Genomic DNA, 19641 nt, shown 5'->3' with positions numbered 1-19641 from the left:
GTAGACAAGTCCAGTTGCAGACGCTGAAACACGACGCGGGCCAAGGTCTTCGCAGGGGAGTCAGCAGCTCTGAGCCGGGCTCAGAAAACCATGTCGGGGAGCTGCAATGCTAAACTGCTCTGAGAGTGGAGGGCAACGTCGGAAAAATCCTCACAGGAAGACGCGAGGAACGCCTTGCCCCTTCTTCCAAGCCAGGCCGGGTCACCGCGCGCGGAACCTCTCCTCACAGCACGAACCCAACTTCCCGCCACAGCAGCCAGCACCACCCGCCTCACGGAGGGCGGGACGCTGCGGGGCGGCACCGCCGCGGGTCCCGGCTCCGCGCAGGCGCCGTGCGGGCAGGGCGCGCCCCGCCGCCGGTGGGCTGGGCTGGGCCGGGCCGGGCCGGGCGGCGGCAGGGCGGCCGCCAACGCGGAGGCGGCGTGAGCGAAGCGCCCGGTATGGCTCCGCCAGCGACGGGTGGGATCCCGCCGGCTGCGCCTTCGCTGGGCCCGACGGCTGCCTGGCTGGGCAACCGCTCCGCTCTCGGTGGGTCGCTGCGGCCTCGGTCCTTCGCTGCGGGTGGGCGCTCCGTCGGAGGGGAACTTTCAAGCCGGGAGCCCTTCGCTCCCCGCTGGCGGCCCTTGAGTGCCCCGGCGGGCTCCCGCCGCCGGCTGTGACCTGGGCCGGGGCTGTGAGCCGGCGGGCCCTGCCGGCCTCTCCCGCCGCTCGAGTGCCTCGGCTGGCCCCGCTGCTTCTCCCCCGGAGCTTCCCCCTCACACTGCCGCGGGGCCGAAGCGGGTGACCCGGGGGTACCCGGCCTGTGAGTCCCTGCGCCGCGGGCCGTTGGAGAGTAGCAGGAGAGGGGCATGTCCCTTCTCCGCCCTGCTCCCTGGGCAGCCCGGGGCGAGCGGGGAGGCAGCAGGGAGGAGATGGAGGTCCGCGGTCGCAGCGGCCGTCCCGCCTGTCAGCCGGGCGGTCCGCGGCGGCGCTGGGAGCGCGCTCGGGGCGGGAGCGGGGAGTCCCGGGTTCCGTTCACCGTTCAGGCCGGTCGGGAGAGATGGTGCTGTCCGTGTTCCCTGTGCCAATGCTTTCAGCGATGAAACGGTTCTTAATATCGCGGCAGCCCCCGTCCCGGACTGTTAAGTTAGTCGGGTGTTGCCGTGAGTTGGGAAGAAGACGAAGGAAAAAACTCTAATGAACTACGCAAACTGGAGTCTGGTAACTCTGCCGTGGTAGATTTCACTTCAAGCAGGAATCGGATGTCTTACAAGGTAGAAATGCGTCAAAGATTTGCTTCTGTTTCACTGTCTTTTGCGAGGTTAAACTTGACTTCGCGTTTAGGTTTTGGAAATTCGGTTGTCTGTATCTCTTAAGATCTCTGAAGAGCGCTCGCACACGTACAAGCGCCAGAGGAAGTTAGTTTTAAATGACATTTTCTTTGTTTATATCTAAACCCAAATGTTATGGTACTAATAATCTTGAAGTGAAACTGATTTTGTTGCTTGTGTTGTCTGAAGTGTGTTTGTTGTGGGTTTTTTTTTGTGTTCTCTATGCTTGTTAAACATTTATATTTAGGCTGATGCTCCCTTTCACCTGGCATGAATTTCAACTTGATCAGCTTTATTGCCTTTGAATGGTGTGTGACTGATAAGAGTGCACCAGCTTGTTTGGGAGTAAACTTACCCTTAGTGGAAACAGTTAGCACGAACAGATTTATTAGCATAAAATTAGGCACAAAATGTTTCTAGTCTTTCTATACTTACTTTTGTACATCAGTAATTATTACATGGTGCAGGCCAGATTGGTCAGAAAGGATTGAGATATCTACCACCTGCTATTTGTTTTCTGAAAACAAGAGGAATGAAAGGCTTGTCATCAGTCTATCCTTTTCTTCAAGAGAGCAGAAGGAAATAAGTATCACTTGGCACAAGTGGGGACAGTGAAATGGTGCCAAAGACAAAGATACTGCCATTATCAGACTTCTGTTTGGTTTTTGTTGGTGCCCCGCCAGCCCCCCACCCCCTTCCCCAGCTAATCGATTTAACTGAAAGAGTTTAAGCATCTTGAATTTCAGATTTGTGTTGACTGATTGTTGGTGCTCTCCAAGGCCCTAATTCTTTTTTCCCCCCTCAGTTTTTGTATGCAAAGGTAAGAGGAGGAGAGGAATTGTGGATTTTTCTTATCTTCATGATCATGATACCCTCCCCCCCATTGCTTTATTCTAAAATGTTTTTTAACAGATAAAAAATTAGTTTGATCTTTGATGCTTATTACTTTGGTGTATTACCGCATGTTTCTACATGCAGAGATTACTATACAGTTTACCTACTACTGGCATCTTGAAGAGAGTGTAAACAGATGTTTTAGTAAGCCAAAGGATGTGTATACATAGTCTTGTACTGACTTTTTACAAATGTTTATAGTCAGGATTGCTTTATTGAGCTTGAAGGCAGTTATGCTGGAGGACTGGTAGTATGCCATATGCATTGGTAGGATTTAATGACTATAGCAGTAATTTAGTCTGATACATCTAAATGAATAGAACTGTACTTACAAAAACTAAAAGTTGGCATGTCTGGCAGGAAATGCGAAAGCAATGAAAGAATAGGACTTCTTTTTCTTCTTCCTCTGAGTTTGCCAAATGCTTTCTGTCAGTTTATCTGCAGCGTCTTCACACAGGAAATATACTGATTATGATTGAAATTGATTTTGTGACTTATCTAAACTAGTGTGGATGTTAGTTTGCATAAATGCATTGATATGATGTGTTTGGTAGCATTGACTTAGTGCTGCTTGCTAGATGCTGATTGCACTTGTAAATATACACGTGATACAGAATACTTTTAAATATCTGGTGTGTCCAGGAAGGATTTTTAAATTATTTTTTTTTAAACAGCCAAACTGGTGAAGTGTGCTTTATTTAGATGCATGTGGTAGCTGTATGCATGAGGCTACAAATTTGAAAGCTGAAATTTGAGGAAAAATTTTCCTACAGACATGTAAAGAAGCATCAGTTCTGTGTATTTTTGCAGTGGGAGCTAGGTGCTGTGCAAGTAGTGACCAAAGCAATTACACCATAAGCTCTGCAATTTTAACACTGGTAGGCAGTGAAACATGAGCTTTTTGTCTCTGTATATGTTTCTGCAGCAGTGTGAACCGCATAGTGTGTTGCACACAAGGAATGGATAGAGTCTCTGTTACTGCCCTTCATATTGCCCTTTCCCAACAGGACAAAACTGTTCTGGATACTCTTCATTGTTTTTCTTGTCGAATTCTTAATGTCAGATGCCTTCATGGTGGGATTGTTTAGACTGACAAGATTATTTATTAGGTTTAATCTTCCTTTTTGGTTCCTAACAAGCTCTACCTGGAAGTGTAGAAATTGCAATTGTTTAGAATTGTTGAGGATTACGTGCGTTATACAGTAATGCTTTTAGCTATAGTTCATTTCCTGTTAACAGGACCTGTCTTTACATAGGATGTATCTCCTCTGTGAATCTCCACCCCCAGGCTTTCAGGGAAGCCTGCCTAAAAGTTTTTGCAGACAACTTACTGAAACTGTTGATAGGTCACATAATTCAGAAATGCATACGGATTAGGAAAGAACTCACAAAAGCGGAGACATCTTTCAGAGTAGAGAGCTCTTTCCAAACCTACTGCAAAATTTGCCCACAATCACAATTTTCATGATGACTTCAGTGAGTGAAAGACTTGGTCTCTAATTTAAGGACTCACAGCAGGCTCCAGCTTGAGGTACTATGAAAGACTTGTGGTTCTCTGGTTTTGAATACAGTGTTGGGTAGTAAAGATGCTATTAGGTGCTGTGTTCAGTAGGTCATCCCTGAGACTTGCTGCATGCATCTTATTATTGATATTCTCAAAGTAGGTGCAGTTAGAATGAGCTTTAAAGAAATGTGGTTGATCTTTCTGCTCATTTCTTTGCAGTACTGCTTCCGACAAATCTTGTGAAGGTTTTGAGCTCTGTCCTTAACAGCAGACCTTAGCCAACCTTGCTTAACCTCTAAGGTAACTGGCAGTACTGTTATAGTTGTCAGTATGCTCTTTCATCATGTGGCTTCCTTTTTCTCATCAGACTTCCTGCTTATTTCACTTCTGGTTGTAGGTTCCGATTACTACAAGGAAGCTGAAAGTTAAGCGGAATTCACAAACTTGGTGAATGTTCCTCTTCTATCATAGGTGGTTTTCCTTTGTTATTCAGTTTATACATATTCCCTAAAGTACAATTTCCTTGAACAATAGAAAAGCAAATGGTAGGCAATAGGTTTTCTTCAATTAAGAGTTTTATCTTGTAGAAAATACACCTTTTTTTTTTTTTTGAACCTGTTCTTTGCAGCCATTTCTAGTTTGCCTGGTCTCATCTGTAGCTATCATCCTAGTAAGGCAGAGAAACCCAAACAGTTCCTAAATGTCTTCGTGTGTGTCTGTTTTGGGCAGTGATATATTTTGACTTGTGACTGAAATTGCTTGTTATGCTTAGTTATGCAATGGGAATTTGACTGTAGTGTCCAGAATAGATAAATACTGTTTAAATTGGGTAACTCTTAAAAAATAATACTTCATTTGAAGTCATGGCAAACTGTACTGGCTACCTTTACTGTCATTAAAGTAACTAAAACCCTGTATTAAATCACTGTAATTACCATCAGAGTTCTAAACAGTCACTACTAAGCACTCAAATTAAGAATCTGAAAAATGAAACTAGACTTTGATAACAGAAATCTCTACTGCAGCTCTAGTAGAATGCTTTATTTTATATCTAAGTAAGTTGAATACACTGAATGTGAGTAAATAGCTAATTTAGACCTTGTTTCTTTTAAGAAAATACCCACCAGTTCTGAAATGCCAAGGGACATAACTGGCCAGTTTTGCCATCTAATGAAGTTCACCAAAGCTCTATTAACTTAGTAAGTTTTTTAAAATAAAGTTAGTTTTCTTAAGTTCTTGAGAGTGAGGTATTTAGCATGTATTTAGGAAACTGAGCTCATAAACAAGATTCTTGGGTTTTATGCCTGGATTTAAGTGTGTACTTTAAAAAAAAATATAATTACTTTAAATCATGCTTAAAATTGAATGCTTTAAATCAAAGTTTACATCCATCCACCTTAGGTGTCTGGCCTGGAGATAGGAGATGTCATTATAGTTTAATGCAGTTCCAAGTATGCTCCCTTGGAGCCAGGAGAGGATGAAGCACTAGGCATGGTCATCAGTTGTCTTTTCCTTGCAAGGTGAACTGAGGTCACAGCTGCCTGACTATTCCTCCTTGTGGCATTACTAGTTTAAGCAGTCCTTTGATAATGCCCTGTAAACAGTGTGTAGGTCCACATGGTGAATTGAACTAGAAGTGATCCAGGTAAGAAATTAAAAAAGAAAAAACAAACGAAAACAACTACAGAAAAAAAAAACACCCACAAAGAAAACCCTCAAAACACCCAAGGAAACCTTTTTCTGTCTAAATTATTTTGAACCTTAAGTGATTGCTCTTTTTCCGCAGGTGGGTGAACTGGCACGTTGATGGTGAGGAGGGAAAGAAACACATAAGCTGATGTTGCTACAGAGACATGATTTCTAGCTATGTTTAGCTGAGAAGTTTGAGCATATCATATGCCATATCTGAATTTCATTTGTCTTGTACTTAAATAGGTTATACACTGATTGTATTTAATTTCTTTAAATGTTAATTAACATTAAGGCCAACAATAGTTTTTATGCTGTGAGATTGGTGGCTATGTTTCATTTCCGTGCCTGCAAGCAGGAAATAGGATCATGTGACTCCTTGAACTTTATAGAGCAGATGATAGTGAATATGTATGTACTTATTTTTAGCAGACAGATTGCTAGCACAATCAAATTCGTAAAATACAAACAAAGTTATTTAAAAGGCATGCCATAAGAAGTAAATTACATGGGTGTAATGGGCAAAATCCAGAGTAACTAAGCAGGATTCTTTATTAGTAGAGCAGAGAGAAGATTACGTCATTGTTTATGGGCTACTTTTTGTAAATTAAACAGTACAAAACCAACTAGAATGTGCTTGAAGTAAACAGTTAGATGTAGATTATTCTTACGTTTAGTATAGGCGATTTAGAAAAATAAATATAATGCATTATTTTAATGAGTTTTATATTACTTATATAACAACTAAACAGGTTTGATCTTTGTTACAAAAGGGTTTACTTTTCAAGAATCTGAGTTGTTCTTTAAGCAGTATTAGATATTTCTAGAGATTTCTCTTGTGCTTAATGAAAAGTTTGAGAATTGTCTAGGTAAGTTAATACTAAAGGCAAAGCTTTGGTATAACTGGGACTTACATTGGAGAGATCCTAGTGATCATGCCAAGTATGAAATCTTTTCAAGTACATGCAGCTAAAACCAAGGAAAGAGTAATTCTGTAACTCAGTGCAAGCTGAACTGATACTGTAGTGTTAGATATTAAATGAGGAATTGTTCTGTCCCTCCATTTGCAGTGAGAAAGAAAATAGCAGGTGTGGAGGGCAAGCTGTTACGTTTGCAGGATCTTTAGCCGTGCTTGCCAGATAGTTGTCTAGGTACAGCTAATCCTGCTGTTTGGTAGTGGGATGACCTCTGTAAAGTGCTCCCATCTCCCTTTTTCTGTGAATTTATAAAACCTTAAGGGGAAAGAAACTTTTTCTTACAGAGCAATACCTTTGCCTGCCTGGTCTGCTCTGGCTTCAGATCACAGCCTTCAAGACATTGTAGTCTTGAAATATTTTTGTGGTCAAATGTTATTTTACTAATATGGAAGGAATACATTGTTTAACTAGAATGGTAACAGATATGTCTAGGCCATGTAAAAATTGCAATTTAATGAAGGATGAAATATTTTTCTCATTAATGTGCTATCTTTTTTCTTCCTATATTCCATTTCCTAAAGGTGCTGTAAAATTTTCTTGAGCTGTTGCTGAGATGGAAGTATACTATTCTTGTGTCAGACTAATAATGATTAGAACCAGTGTAAAAGGCTGGTCTTTGTCTGAGGCCAACTGTCCTTGTGTTTTACTTTTTAGATAAGGGTTAAGTAAGGGCAGACAATATTCAAATTCAGTAACTAACATATATTAATTTTTAAGCAGACAAGAGTACATGAGATCAAATTAGTAGCATGAATGCAATCTGTGATCTGCAGCTTGAGCATCACTTTAAAGTGCTGAATGTTGCTCTTAAGTGTTTTATTTAAACCACATCTTCAAGTAATTTTGATATGTAGACTGATATACAATGACAGGTGTGTGTATATATATATATATGTGTGTGTATATATATATATATATGCCAGGACAGCAAAACATCGAAGCAAACAAATTTCTGTGTGAATTGACTGGAATCAAGGAAGATTGCTATGGCCTGAACTTTTCAGTAAAAACGATTGTGAAGCAACATCATACATCATGAGAATGACATAGACTATCAACAGTCTGTTAATAAGCATAGTGTGCCTCTGGGGAAGAGTACTGGGGAGCATGAATGATGCAGCTATGACTTGGGACATAAAATACATTGCTCATTAGCTAGGCAAACCTTGGATTTGCATTATGTCATAGCTGCTGGGGTTTTTGAGGGCAGACTTCTTGATATATGTAGGGTGTTTGATAATGAGAGTGGAGTGCTTCACTGTGCTTATAAGGTTACACAGCACCAAGTGTTTGATCCTTCTAATTTCTTCTGGGATATTTTCGGGATATTACACAAGGATATTACACAGTCTGGACTTTGTGTAAATGATACATTTATATAGGAATATTATTGATTTAATTTTTTAGTAGTAATAAGCAAAATACCTTGCAAAGTTGTTTGTATCTTGATGAATTTTATTGGGAGAATTGGATTTTTAGGTATCTTAAGGACAACTGAAGGAAAAAAATCACATAGGCTTATCTATATAGGCTAGTATATTGGAGTATCTATGTTTGTTAATGCATTTTTAAATGGAAAAAAATAGTTTAAGTATGTTTTCCTGCTTAGTTCAAAAGCTCTTTAAATCTCAATCCAACTAGTGGACTAATCTATGCTACAGAGTATTCAGTTGATAAACAATGAGTTGTTCAACATCCTTCTGTCAGGAAAAAAGTGCCAGTGTAGGCACAGTTCTGGCTTTTTATTATTTATTTATTTATTACCTTTTGACTGCAGATTAAATTGTAGCTGATGAGGTTTTCTCATTGGTGTTTCAGATGGCAGTCTACGAGCAGAAGTACTAAACTAAATCACAAAATGGATTATGTAGTAGAAAAAGAAACAGAAAACAAAAACCCAAACCATGGTTCTTACCATGCAAACATTTACAAGTGGTTTATTAGGTAGGCTGGGAACATCAACCTGAGTAGTTTCTGATGGTTTGCTTTTTTTGGAGGGTGGGGATGGTATTTAGTGGTTGCTCAGCAATGATCTGTCCTGAAAACGTGATGTAGCTCTGTCACTGGAGCTGCTTGTAAACTTCAGATTGGCACAGACTTACATAAGGTTTTTTTTCTTGTTTCCTGTGAACATTTAATAGTATTTGGGATCCATTTTCCCATATCTTTTGTATAATTGTTCTCTTCTGTTGATTGTATGCAACTTTGTGAATCAGCTTTGTATTTTAAATTGTGGGATTTACCTACTGTGGTTATAGAGAAATGTAAAGAGATGCTACGTGTTTGGGCTATGCAGTTAAAGTTTACCGCAAAACAAGGTAGAAAACCTAAAAAGTACAGGCAGAGATTAATTTTTGTGGTCCTGATTTGTCATTCCACTTGTAATATGACTTGTAAGTGGCTGTTGATGTCTTAGAAATAGTGTAGTAGGTCTTTCTCATCATTCTTAAAATGGATAATGTACAGCAAAATCCAAAACATCTGCCTATTTTGGTCTTACCTTTGAACATGAAGGATGCTTATTTATTAGTAACTTTCTGAGCTTGTAATATATACTATTTAAGCTGGATTTCTTAGATTCCGAGATGTCATAAAATAATACTTCTCTAGTGTACAGCTTTTCTCCTACCTGGGAAGTAAATTTAACTATTTTGCGTGATTAAGTGGGGGAGTTTGTAGCTGTTGCTACGTAATGGTTTAGCAAAAATAAAACAAAAATTAGAACCATTTTATTTTGGTATATTAAACCTTTAATTATAAGTTTTTAGGAAATAAACTCTATCTAAGATCAACATTCTTAGTTATATGATTGTATCCGTTAACCTTTACTATCTTTTGTTTTCTTGTAGTGTAAAGCAATTGGAGTCTTAGTGTTAAATTGTATATATTGTTCAATTGTCCTACTCAGGCGTTAAGTTAAAGCTTCTAAGGGTTACTTATCTAGTAAATTCTGCATATAATTATCTGTAGGCTTATTGGCCTTTCTTAAAAGTGAATAGCTTTCTCTTTTGGTTTTGGGAGCAAGCTAGACCATCCGGCTTTGTCCAAAGCAAACATCCTGAGGATTTTATTTCAACATTTAGCCTCATGATCTATTCAGTAATTTGTTTGCCTTTCTTTTTGCTTTTTTTTTTCTGCATTTCTACTATTGTCTAGAAAAGTAGTTTAGAGAAATGCTTAACACTTATTTTTTTCTTTTTTTTTTTTCTGATGGGGATTTTATCTATTGTTATTTCTAAGAAGTGCCAGTATTTTTTCGCTTTGAGCAAGTCTTGTGTATTACTACTGAACTGACAATTCAGGACTGTCCTGAAAAATTCAGAAATATTTTAAAAATGAAAGGGTTTGTGTTTTGATATTAAAAAAACTAAGATAAATTTCTAAATGCAGTTTTACAAATATTTTCTTACCGATCTGTCACTTTACTGGTATTTTTCAAATACAGCTTAGTTTTGCAGCCAATGCAGTAGAGTTCTTTGTGGAATAATAGTCTTTCTACAGCTTTCTGGAGGCTTATGTTATTTTTTTTTTTAAAGGGAGGGATTTAAATGTTCTAGACATTTCTGTTGTGAAAGTGTCACTGTCATGGAAATGTTTTTCTCATAAGCCTTCATTCCTTCAACCAGTTTGATTAATAGAAAGAATGTGAATTTCCTTGTTCATTTTAGTACAAGTAGATGGAAAATATCTTGAAATAGTGTTAGACTTTTTTTATTGGACTTTTTTGTTGTCATTCTTTCCTATTCCAAACAATTATTTTCAGCTGAAATGGAGATGAAGAATAGAGGGTAGAAATGCAGGAATATTCTTGCATGTTGGAAAAGTAATATTTAAGTCTTTGTTATATGGAGGAGGACGTGTGTATAAACTGTAGAGTCTTAGAAGACTTTTTAGTATGCAAGTCTGTATTTTTGGATTCAGCTGAATAGTTGAACTTGTATACTACTTTATTTGGTATATGAGAAAGTACTGAGATTTTAATTAATCTGTATATATGGGCTATAAAAATGGTCAAATGGTGGAACAGGTTGCCTAGAAATGTTGTGGGATGTCCATCCTTCAGATGGAGCTTGACTGAATGGGTACCTGAGCAACCTGATCTGATCAGAGCTGCTTTTAGCAGCATTTGGCCTAATGAACTTCAGAGGTTGCTTCTAATGTAAATATTCTATGCTTTTGGTAGTTCAAAAGGCTGATCTATAACATGGAAATACACTTGTTAAATTCAGAGTTCAATTGAAACAAAAATACTTAATCGTGGGTATAGGGTTAGTGTTTGCTTATGCTGCAACTTACGTTGTTTGCAAACAGCAACAAAAAAGCCTCTCTCCCATCCTGTTTCAAGTCCAAATACAAAATGGTTTACAAACCTTTGACAAGCGAAGAATGAGCCCACCTTATGCTGATGAGTAAACGTTCATTCTTCCATGCCGTGAAATTCCGTTGTTAAGAAAAAAATCAAGGCTGTTTCTCTCAAACCTGATACTTTTTCTTTGCAAAGGTCACTACTAAATCCTGTAGTAACTGTCCTGTTAGGGAAGGATCCGCTTTCTTTTAGCAATTTTGCATGAAGTTAGACTCCAAGGAATGATATGGCATTTTTCTCACTGATGGGAAGAAGGAGCAACTATGGTGTTATTCTTCAGTGGAATATGCAAGCCCTCTTGTTGAGATTACTGGCCTATAGGGCTAGAATATCATAGAATCATAGAATGGCATAGGCTGGAAGGGACCTTAGAGATCATCTAATCCAACCTCCCTGTCATGGGCAGGGACACCTCTCAACTAGATCAGGCTACTCAAGGTTCCGTCCAACCTGGCCTTGAACACCTCCAGGGAGGGGGCATCCACCACTTCTCTGGGCAATCTATTCCAAAGTCTCACCACCCTCATACTGAAGAATTTCTTCCTAAGATCTAATCTAAATCTGTTCTCCTTCAACTTAAACCCATTTCCCCTTGTCCTATCAGTGGACACTCTTGTAAAAAGTCCCTCCCCAGCCTTCCTGTAGGTTCCCTTCAGGTATTGGAAGGCAGTTATTAGGTCCCCCCGAAGTCTTCTGTTTTCAAGGCTGAACAATCCCAGCTCCCGCAACCTGTCCGCGTAGCAGAGGTGCTCCAGCCCCTGAATCATCTTTGTGGCCCTCCTCTGAACACGCTTCAACAAATCTGTGTCTCTCTTATGGTGGGGACAGCAGAACTGGACGCAGTATTCGAGGTGGGGTCTCACAGAGCAGAGTAAAGGGGCTAACAGCAAGCCTATCATTTGTTCTTCTCTGTTATATTGAAGAAGTATCATGTGGGTTTTTGTATGTCAGGTGTTTTGTAATTGTGTTATGGAGAGGGAATATTTACTGTTACAGGTGTGAGTTCTCAGCCAGTAGATTACGTGTTGCCTGTTCAAGTCATCTCAGAAGGTAGATCACATTGACATTATGGGGATTTGGTCATGCTTATTATTTTCTAAATGCTTTGAAGTGATTTCCAGTGTATAGTAATAACTGTGTTTATTTGTTTACCTAGGTTCTGGAGAGTCTGTCCAGGTTTTGTCGAGCTATGGCTTACAGACAACTACTTTGACAAGTAAAACCAATGGCAATGATGGCAAAGCTGAGCACCTAGAGTATATTGCTTTTGCATTGGTTCCTGTTTTCTTCATCATGGGGCTCTTGGGGATCCTCATCTGTCATGTCCTTAAGAAAAAAGGATATCGTTGCACAACAGAGGCTGAAGAAACAGAAGAAGAAAAACTTGATGAAAAAATAGGTAATCAACAAGTCTAGTAAACAACTTTTTACTTATTTTATTACTACTATAGAATAATGCTTTGTGAGACTTTGGTCATTTCCCTGTCTATTAGATATCAAAACAATATTAAGAAAAATATTTTTATTACCGTTATATGTCTGTTGGGTTTTGATCTTTGTCAGTCAAAACTAGAAGCCTTCCAACTTTCCAAGCAAGTCCTCTAACATTGATTAAGAGCTTACAGAGGGATCAAAGTATCCAGAATATTGTTTGCAATTATATACTGCAGTCAGAGTCACCCGATTGCTTTTCTGCATTCTGCTTGCTGTTAGCCACAAAGTAGTATTATACATAATTCTATCTGAGGAGTGACAAAAAGCTCCTGTTTAAAGCCAAAAATCTTAGTTTTATGTGTAGGAATCTTAATTTGTTCCTGTTGTGCTCTGATTCTCGTCTCCCTTTTCGTTATAAAACTCAGCCTTTAGACTGACTATGTTCTGTTTTGTCCTGTATGCTGCTTATAATTTTTTTCTTTAAGACACCTTTGTTTTTGTTCTAATGTTTGTTCATTTGTCCTCTTGTTTTTATGGTTCCTTACTCCCATCTTCTCTTACTTAAAAAAACCCCAAACAAACAAGAAAAGTGTTATCACTCAGGAAGGACTATAGTCACCCAGTGTAGCATCTGTAAATACTTTGGACCTCTTCCTTTCTCCCAACTAACTGCTGTCCGTAGCTCGACAGTGCTCTGTGGTAAGGGTGCAGTAATAACGTGTCAGTATGTTCTTAAGCAGTTACTGCCTGGGGCATGTATGCAGTGAGTGGGACTATCTGGTCTGTCAGTCCACCTGAGTGGTAACACTGGGATGAGTGGTAATGGAAGGAGGACAACTTTTAGATGTTAGTCTGGGGAAGCAGCTGTCTTTAAGCTGTATTGCAAAGTTGCAGGTGTGAGGACAAAGATGAAGGATGGGTAAAGACATGGGGAAGCCCTTAATTTATGACTTTAAGACAAAATATGGGCTTCACCTATCAGATTTGCCTAAATGTTGTGATTTTTATTTATTTACTTGTTTTTAAAGCTAGTCATAACAATTATTAGGGAATGGTGGAGCTGTGTCTCTGAATTGTTCTATTTCTCCCCCCAGTGTTTCTCTGCCTTCTGAGGTTATTCTGGGGAAGCCTCTAGTATTGTTAGTGGTTGCAATCGATTCCAAAAGTATAGTCATGAGATTTCTTTCTCAAACCTCTTACTTCTGTAGTTGTATGAAATTTTTTTTTAAATTTAAAAAAAAAATCAAATTTTATGTCCTTGTAGTTATGGTGAAAGGCTTAAATTGAATCCCTCTTATACTAGAAGCCAATAATACCCATTTTTTAAAACAGTGACTTGAGACAGTTTGATTTGTTTGTTCATTTTCTGTTTTTTTTTCCCTCTCCATTGTTAGGATTAGAAATACTGATCTCTTGTTTGTCGTCTTACAAGCTACAGAAGGAACTTCAATGTACGCTTGTGAAAATCTTGGGTTTATTCAAGTCTTAAATGAAAATCTTAGAGCCCATGTGTAGATTCCATAGCTTGTGTTTATATTTTCTCCTGCATAAGGACTCAAAAGTCTCATCTAAGCTTTCTCTCCAAAGTGATAATAGATCTTGTCTTTTTTAATGTAACTTTTTCTGGTGTGTGTTAGGTTTTTGTTTTGACTTGTTTGTTTGGTTTTACTTTGTTTTAAAATAAATCAATTCTTGATTTGGAATGCCAGGATATTGACAACATATTTCTTTCCTTGCACAGAAATGAATGAAACTATACATGAGAATAGTGACACTGTGGGACAAATTGTTAACTACATTATGAAAAACGAAGGTATAGTATTGCGATATTGAAGTTAGGAACCTTTGACGGTGTTCTATAACACTGTACTTCAGAATATCTGAAAAAATTGTATTTTCATGTGTTTTTATTTAATAACCATTTTGTACGTGCTTAAGTCTGAGATTTGTCTTAAGGCAGTAACTTCAAAGAAAATAGGAAAGTTTTTAGCTTACCTGAAAACTAGTTTATATGGTAAGTTGGGTTCGTATACGTTCTGATATTTTAGCTATTTTGTTGTTTTGTTTCTTTTTGTTCATCTTTTTGTTTGTTTGTGAAGTAAAAGCTCAAGGTTTCCTTAATGGCAGTGTTTAAAGCATGTGAAGTTTTTGTTTTGACTAGATGAAACTTTCTGTCTTGAAAGCATTCTTGGAGCAGTTGTCTGATGAAAAGTTTGTGCATAACTGAGACAACAGGGTAGCCTAGTGCTAACGTTGAATTTTGGATGTGGTATCTTCATGCGCTGTGTATGCAAAGTAAAAATAAAGAAGATATGACTAGAAAAATAAAATCACACTTAAGCAGTCCATGGAATGCTTGATTAGTTTGGAACGTGTTTGCCCAGTTAGAAGAAACATTTAGGAGACTGCATGCTTTTATACTACAAGAACCTTTAGCCTTTTAATTTCACATTTGTATGAATCGAAGTTCTCCTAAGCATTGAACTTGCTTTGATTTACTTCTGAATGAAGATCAGTCTGGAAAAGCTGTAATTTTGTGTTGGGTTTGTTGTTTGGTGGTGTGTTGTGGGTTGGTGTTTTTTTGTTTTTTTTTTTTTCTTTAACTATTAGGGCTTTGAGCTTGTGTATTTTTCCTCAAGGCTTGGATTACCTCGTGTTTTTTAATATATGTGATTAATTAGTAGTTTTTGGCTGATAATTAATTTGCATTTTGTAAGGTGCTCTCAGACTAGTGTGTTTAATGGTGTATTGCTTTATACATGTGAGATAATGATGCTCCTGTGGTCAAATGGATGTTTTAAGATTTTTAAAGACCTTGTTTGGGAGTGTTGTGCAGATGGCTACAATATATGGCTTTCATTGGGGCAGAGCTTTGAGTGCAATATGAACTGTAATTTTAGTAGCTCATGTTAAGAAAATCCCATAGAATTACAGTAACTTTTTTTTTTCATGATTTTCTTGCATGCCTTTTTGGAGATATACATAATGCAGTCATCTTTCTTTTAGACTGAATTTCTTTGAGGACCTTTAATTTTGCCATTTATTTTTTCTGAAGTTAGAGCTGTACACTTTTGAAGAATTCTATTTATTCTCATTGCAGCAAATGCTGATGTGTTAAAGGCCATGGTAGCAGATAGCAGTGTCTTTGAACCTGAAAGGTAATTACTCATCTTTTTAATGCATGTTTCCTGAGGCAACCAAAAAAAGTACCCTTTCAAAGGGTTTTATTTTCTGAGTTATCAGCTAAGACGATAATACTTTGATTTCCTTGTGGTGTCTGAGTCACTAAATTTGGATGAATGCCCTGGGTTAGTAACTGGCTCTTCTGGTTATGTGTTCTAAGTGTGTAACACAGACTTACTGCTTTTCGGGCTAAAGATTTGCAGAGGCTGCGAATACTTGTTTACTTTAGGATGAAGTTACTTTCAAGTTGGCTTAATACAAAGCTACTCTGACTTGAAAGAACAGAAGCAGCACTTCTTTAATTTGTATGGGTCCTACCTTAAAATAGACATCTCTTTCTGTATTTCCTTCTGGTTTACTTTTTTCTTTATAATTGTGGTAATAATACACACTGGCTGACCTCCCTCTTACTACTTTTTTCACTACACACCTGTTTAGAGAATTATTTAGAGAAAGTAGTTCAGCCCTTGAGTTGTAGACACATCATTTTCGAAAAGTACTTAGAGCTGTAAGTACCTCTAAACTATATCTTTACTTTAAATACTCTTCATATGTAATCTTGTGTTTGTGTTCAAGGCAGAGAAGATGAAGGTTCCAGTAGTACTGTGTAACTAGTAAAAGAAGTGGGAGTGTATAGTTTTAGCAAAACAAATAGTTGAGTATGCAATTGCTTATCTCCTCTTTTAACAGTGAGAGGCTTTGTTATTGAACTCCTGTTGTAAGTTCAATATTTTTCTTCTCAAGTATAGGACTTATTTTTAAACTTTTGTGATGCAGCAGAAATATTTGTTTGAATTTTAACTCAATCTTTTTGTGTAGGGATGTGTGATGTTATTTTGGGAGCTTTAGGCTATTGTTTCAGTGGTAAATTAAAATACAAAAAGTGTAAGGGGAAGGAAAAATGATTATTTGCTCTTACATCTTTTCTGACAGGTACTCCTAAAGCTTCAGTAACTTGAGTGCAAATCCACTGTATTTCTTTAAGTTTGGTGCACTGTGAAACGCTTCCTTATGATAGCAGTAGTAACGGCTAAGTAAAATCTACACTTCTGCCACTTAAAGCCATCAGCACCTGTCTTTGCTTCAGAGGTTCAACAGATTTTTTTTTTTTTTCCCATTATAGCATTCTCTTCTTTATTTGGAAACCATTAAATGTCTCTTGTCAATATTTTTGTTTTGAAAATAAGCATCCAAGTAACTTCAGTCTCTTACGGCATATTTTATTTCTTTAATTTGTTTTTTCTGTTCTCCTTTGGAACTGCTTCATTTTTTAAGTATTTTTCATGAAATAACGTTTCTCTAACTGAATGGAACATTCAGCTGAGGCATGACTAATGCTGAGTAATGTAACTTTTAAGTTCACAGGTTATACTCCTTTTATTTCCACTGTGAAATTTGTCCTTTTTAAGCAACATCATCATAATGATTCGTGTTCAGCTTGTGATCTTCACCTTCTTTTTCTGAAGAATGATCATCTGGCTAGTTGTTTTTTAATCTGGGTTTGTAAAGTTTTGCTGCTAAAGCACTGGAGTTTGTGTTGTCCTTACTGCAATACATCCAGTATTTTTAATAAGATTTATGTATGTATGTATGTGTCTTTGACACACATGCTGTCTTCTGATCATCCATTTCGCATCTTGTCCTCTACAGTTACTATGGGTGACCCAAAGTTTGTGGATACTTTAGCTGTTCTTCTGTTCCATTAGCCAAGGAACTAATTAAAACACTGAACATCATCAGGACCAGAATAATCACATTTAGTATGTGTTTCCAGTGTCATAGTAAGCTACTGATATATAACTTTCTGATATGTCTTTGTCTTTTTTTTTTTTGCTTTGTTTTAACAGCGTATGCTACCTTGCACAACAGTAATTTCACCTTTAATGCACTGAGCTCTAGCTTGCTTTAGGAGAGCGTGTTGCAAGACAGTATCAAAATTGATGCTGAAGTCCAAAAAAGTACATCTTCTGGCTTCTATCTATGCTATATGCTTTTCTGTTTTAGAGGAAAATTAGATAAGAGTTGATTAGATACACTCAATAAGTGTCTTCTGGTACTGCTTCTTCTTCTTTTCTAGGTAATTTAAAAAAAAACATTTTCCTGAAGCTTAAGCTGAATTATCTGTTGATTCTTCTTCTCTTCATGGTAGACATGTTAGTTTTGCCTTTTTGCACTATTGTGGCAGTATGCTCTTCTGTGAGTTGTTAGAGACACTGTAACAATTCTGAAATACTTTCTGTAGTTCTGCAAGTGTGAATTTAATCAGCTAATTAGATATCTTGATCAGTATAAGCTCATGTACCTGTTCTCTTCTGATTTAGCCTGATGTTGGATTTTTTTTTGTTTGTTTCCTTGCTTGGTGTTTGTTACCTTAACCACATGACTGCAGTTGAATTAATTTGTGGAACTGATTTTTAGCTGCAAAAATATGATATTGGATGGAACCTTAAAACAGGCATCGTCACAAATAAATGATCCCTGAAAAAACCCCAGCTATTCACTAGACATAACTGAAGGTTATATTTTATCCTTTTTTTCCCTCTTTAAGAAACAGAATTTTATAGTAAACATTCAATTTTCTTTATGCTTTTTCCTACAGCCCTTTATCTCCTACCTCTCCTGGGAGTCCAACGAGTCCAGGGTCTCCTTTGTCACCTGGTGCTGTTCCGTTTAAACACAACTGCAAAGGCCATCACTTCCATACTGTTGGAGGAGTAGTAGAAAAGGATGTTTGTACTCGTTGTAGCCACAAACGATGGCACCTTATAAAGCCAGCTCACAAATCTAAAGAGCACAGAAGAAGCCGTCTTGGAGAAGTTACAGTGCTTTCTGTGGGAAGGTAAGGCTTAGGTCGTTTTATTGGATACTTTACTTAGAGACACTACAGTAGCCCATGTTGGTTAAGATGTCCATTGATTCTACTCAGTTTATAGCATCAGTGATTGTTTTTTGTAACCATGTTAGACTGAAGTTATTTCTGGAGGAAGTAAATCTGGTATTTATTAGTCTTCTTTTAGAACTATGTAAATAGATGGGGATTTACCGTGTGTATAAATCCAAAGCTATTGTTCTATTGATACTGTCTAAAAAGAAACAAAGATTGCACACTAATTCCTCTGTTTCTGAATTTCATATTTCTCAAGGAAGTGTGAGCTATAGAAACCACTTCATTCTGTCTTGTTATTTTTAATTCCTAGGTTATGTTGTAGTTGTCTTAGAAAATATTATTCTAAGTAGTAGTATGCAATCTGTGGGTTCTGCTTTAAAACACAATTCCCTGAGAAAGTGTGATTCAGTGGCAGTGAGTATTAAAACTACATGTAGGTCATAGGAGGGAAGATTGCTCTGAAGTGAAGCTGGGTCTGTGTGGGTGTCTGATGTCTCTGTCTTAGGAACAGGTTTTCAGGTCCCATCCATACACTGGGTACTGAGAGCGATCTAACAAACCTCTGGGGGAAATAAAAATGAATCGTTCTTTTGCTTGCCTCAGATTTAGAGTCACAAAAGTGGAGCACAAATCAAATGCCAAAGAACGGAAAAGCTTGATGTCTGTTACTGGGGTGGAGAGTGTCAATGGTGATATGCCTGCCACACCTGTGAAACAGGAAGCCAGTGAAGCACCTGCCATGCCTGTGAAACAGGAGATGCAAGAGAGGAGAAGCTCAGAGTAAACTGCAGGTATCACACATCGGAAACTCATGTTGAAAGTGATGTATGTTGTGAAATAAATGAAGGTAATCAGTAAGGAGAAATGGAGCTGATAATATATCAGTTTTGTGTGAGAACTCATCTTTCAGTTACAAAAGTTTCTACAGAAGTCTGCTAGACTATATTTGATGACTCAGTTAACGATAAATTGGTGAAGGCTAAATTATCCACCAAATACTTATCTAATTGTTTATTTTGACTTTGTAATTAGAGTAGATGTTGAAATGAAACCTACTTTGTGGAGGTGGCATCACTGGTCCATAAAATAAAACATCTACATATTAATTTTTGGCAAGAAACGATGGTTCAGATTTAGTGGGTATGTGCTTATTACCCAAAAGAAACAAACTCTGCTGACAGCTGCATCACTGGAATAACTGCGGTGCTTCTTCCTTGTGCTTGCTGCCCTGTACTGTGTGCTTACTAGGTGACTGCTTACTAGATAACTTCTCTGATAGATCAGTGGAGCTTTGCCTAATAAGAATGGAGACACATGAAAATGCTCACATCGCAGGGATCTATGGTAGGTTACTAACCCAAGAGTTCGGGGTTTTCCTGTGGGTCATTAAACTTCAG

The 19641-nt window shown here is 38.1% G+C and overlaps 1 protein-coding gene across 3 annotated transcripts; it reads left to right on the top strand.

The window, feature by feature from the left end:
• The first annotated feature begins 425 nt into the window (after positions 1 to 425).
• RELL1 (RELT like 1) lies at positions 426 to 19028 on the top strand. 3 transcript variants are annotated; one of them, XM_086612241.1, is made up of 7 exons: positions 426 to 528; positions 912 to 917; positions 11906 to 12139; positions 13916 to 13987; positions 15275 to 15332; positions 17957 to 18196; positions 18848 to 19028. In XM_086612241.1, exons 1-7 carry the CDS (start codon positions 441 to 443, stop codon positions 19026 to 19028), a joined length of 879 nt encoding a protein of 292 aa, XP_086468367.1. In that variant the 5' UTR covers positions 426 to 440. The 3 variants fall into 3 exon arrangements, with proteins under 3 accessions (XP_086468367.1, XP_086468366.1, XP_086468365.1); XM_086612240.1 differs by lacking the exon at positions 912 to 917 and having other exon boundaries at positions 441 to 528; XM_086612239.1 differs by lacking the exon at positions 912 to 917 and having other exon boundaries at positions 441 to 528; positions 11897 to 12139.
• Positions 19029 to 19641: the final 613 nt, after the last annotated feature.

This window comes from Tauraco erythrolophus, chromosome 5 (assembly GCF_009769465.1).
Source record: "Tauraco erythrolophus isolate bTauEry1 chromosome 5, bTauEry1.pri, whole genome shotgun sequence".
NCBI classification, from domain to species: Eukaryota; Metazoa; Chordata; class Aves; order Musophagiformes; family Musophagidae; genus Tauraco; species Tauraco erythrolophus.
This window is presented reverse-complemented; position numbering and strand designations above follow the sequence as displayed.

Bases quoted from the DNA above. Each gene is read 5' to 3' on its own strand.
- RELL1 (XM_086612239.1), top strand. From the start codon at position 441: ATGGCTCCGCCAGCGACGGGTGGGATCCCGCCGGCTGCGCCTTCGCTG. The intron at 13,988-15,274 runs GTATAGTATTGC...TTCTCATTGCAG, and splicing joins CTACATTATGAAAAACGAAG to CAAATGCTGATGTGTTAAAG. The intron at 18,197-18,847 runs GTAAGGCTTAGG...TGCTTGCCTCAG, and splicing joins ACAGTGCTTTCTGTGGGAAG to ATTTAGAGTCACAAAAGTGG.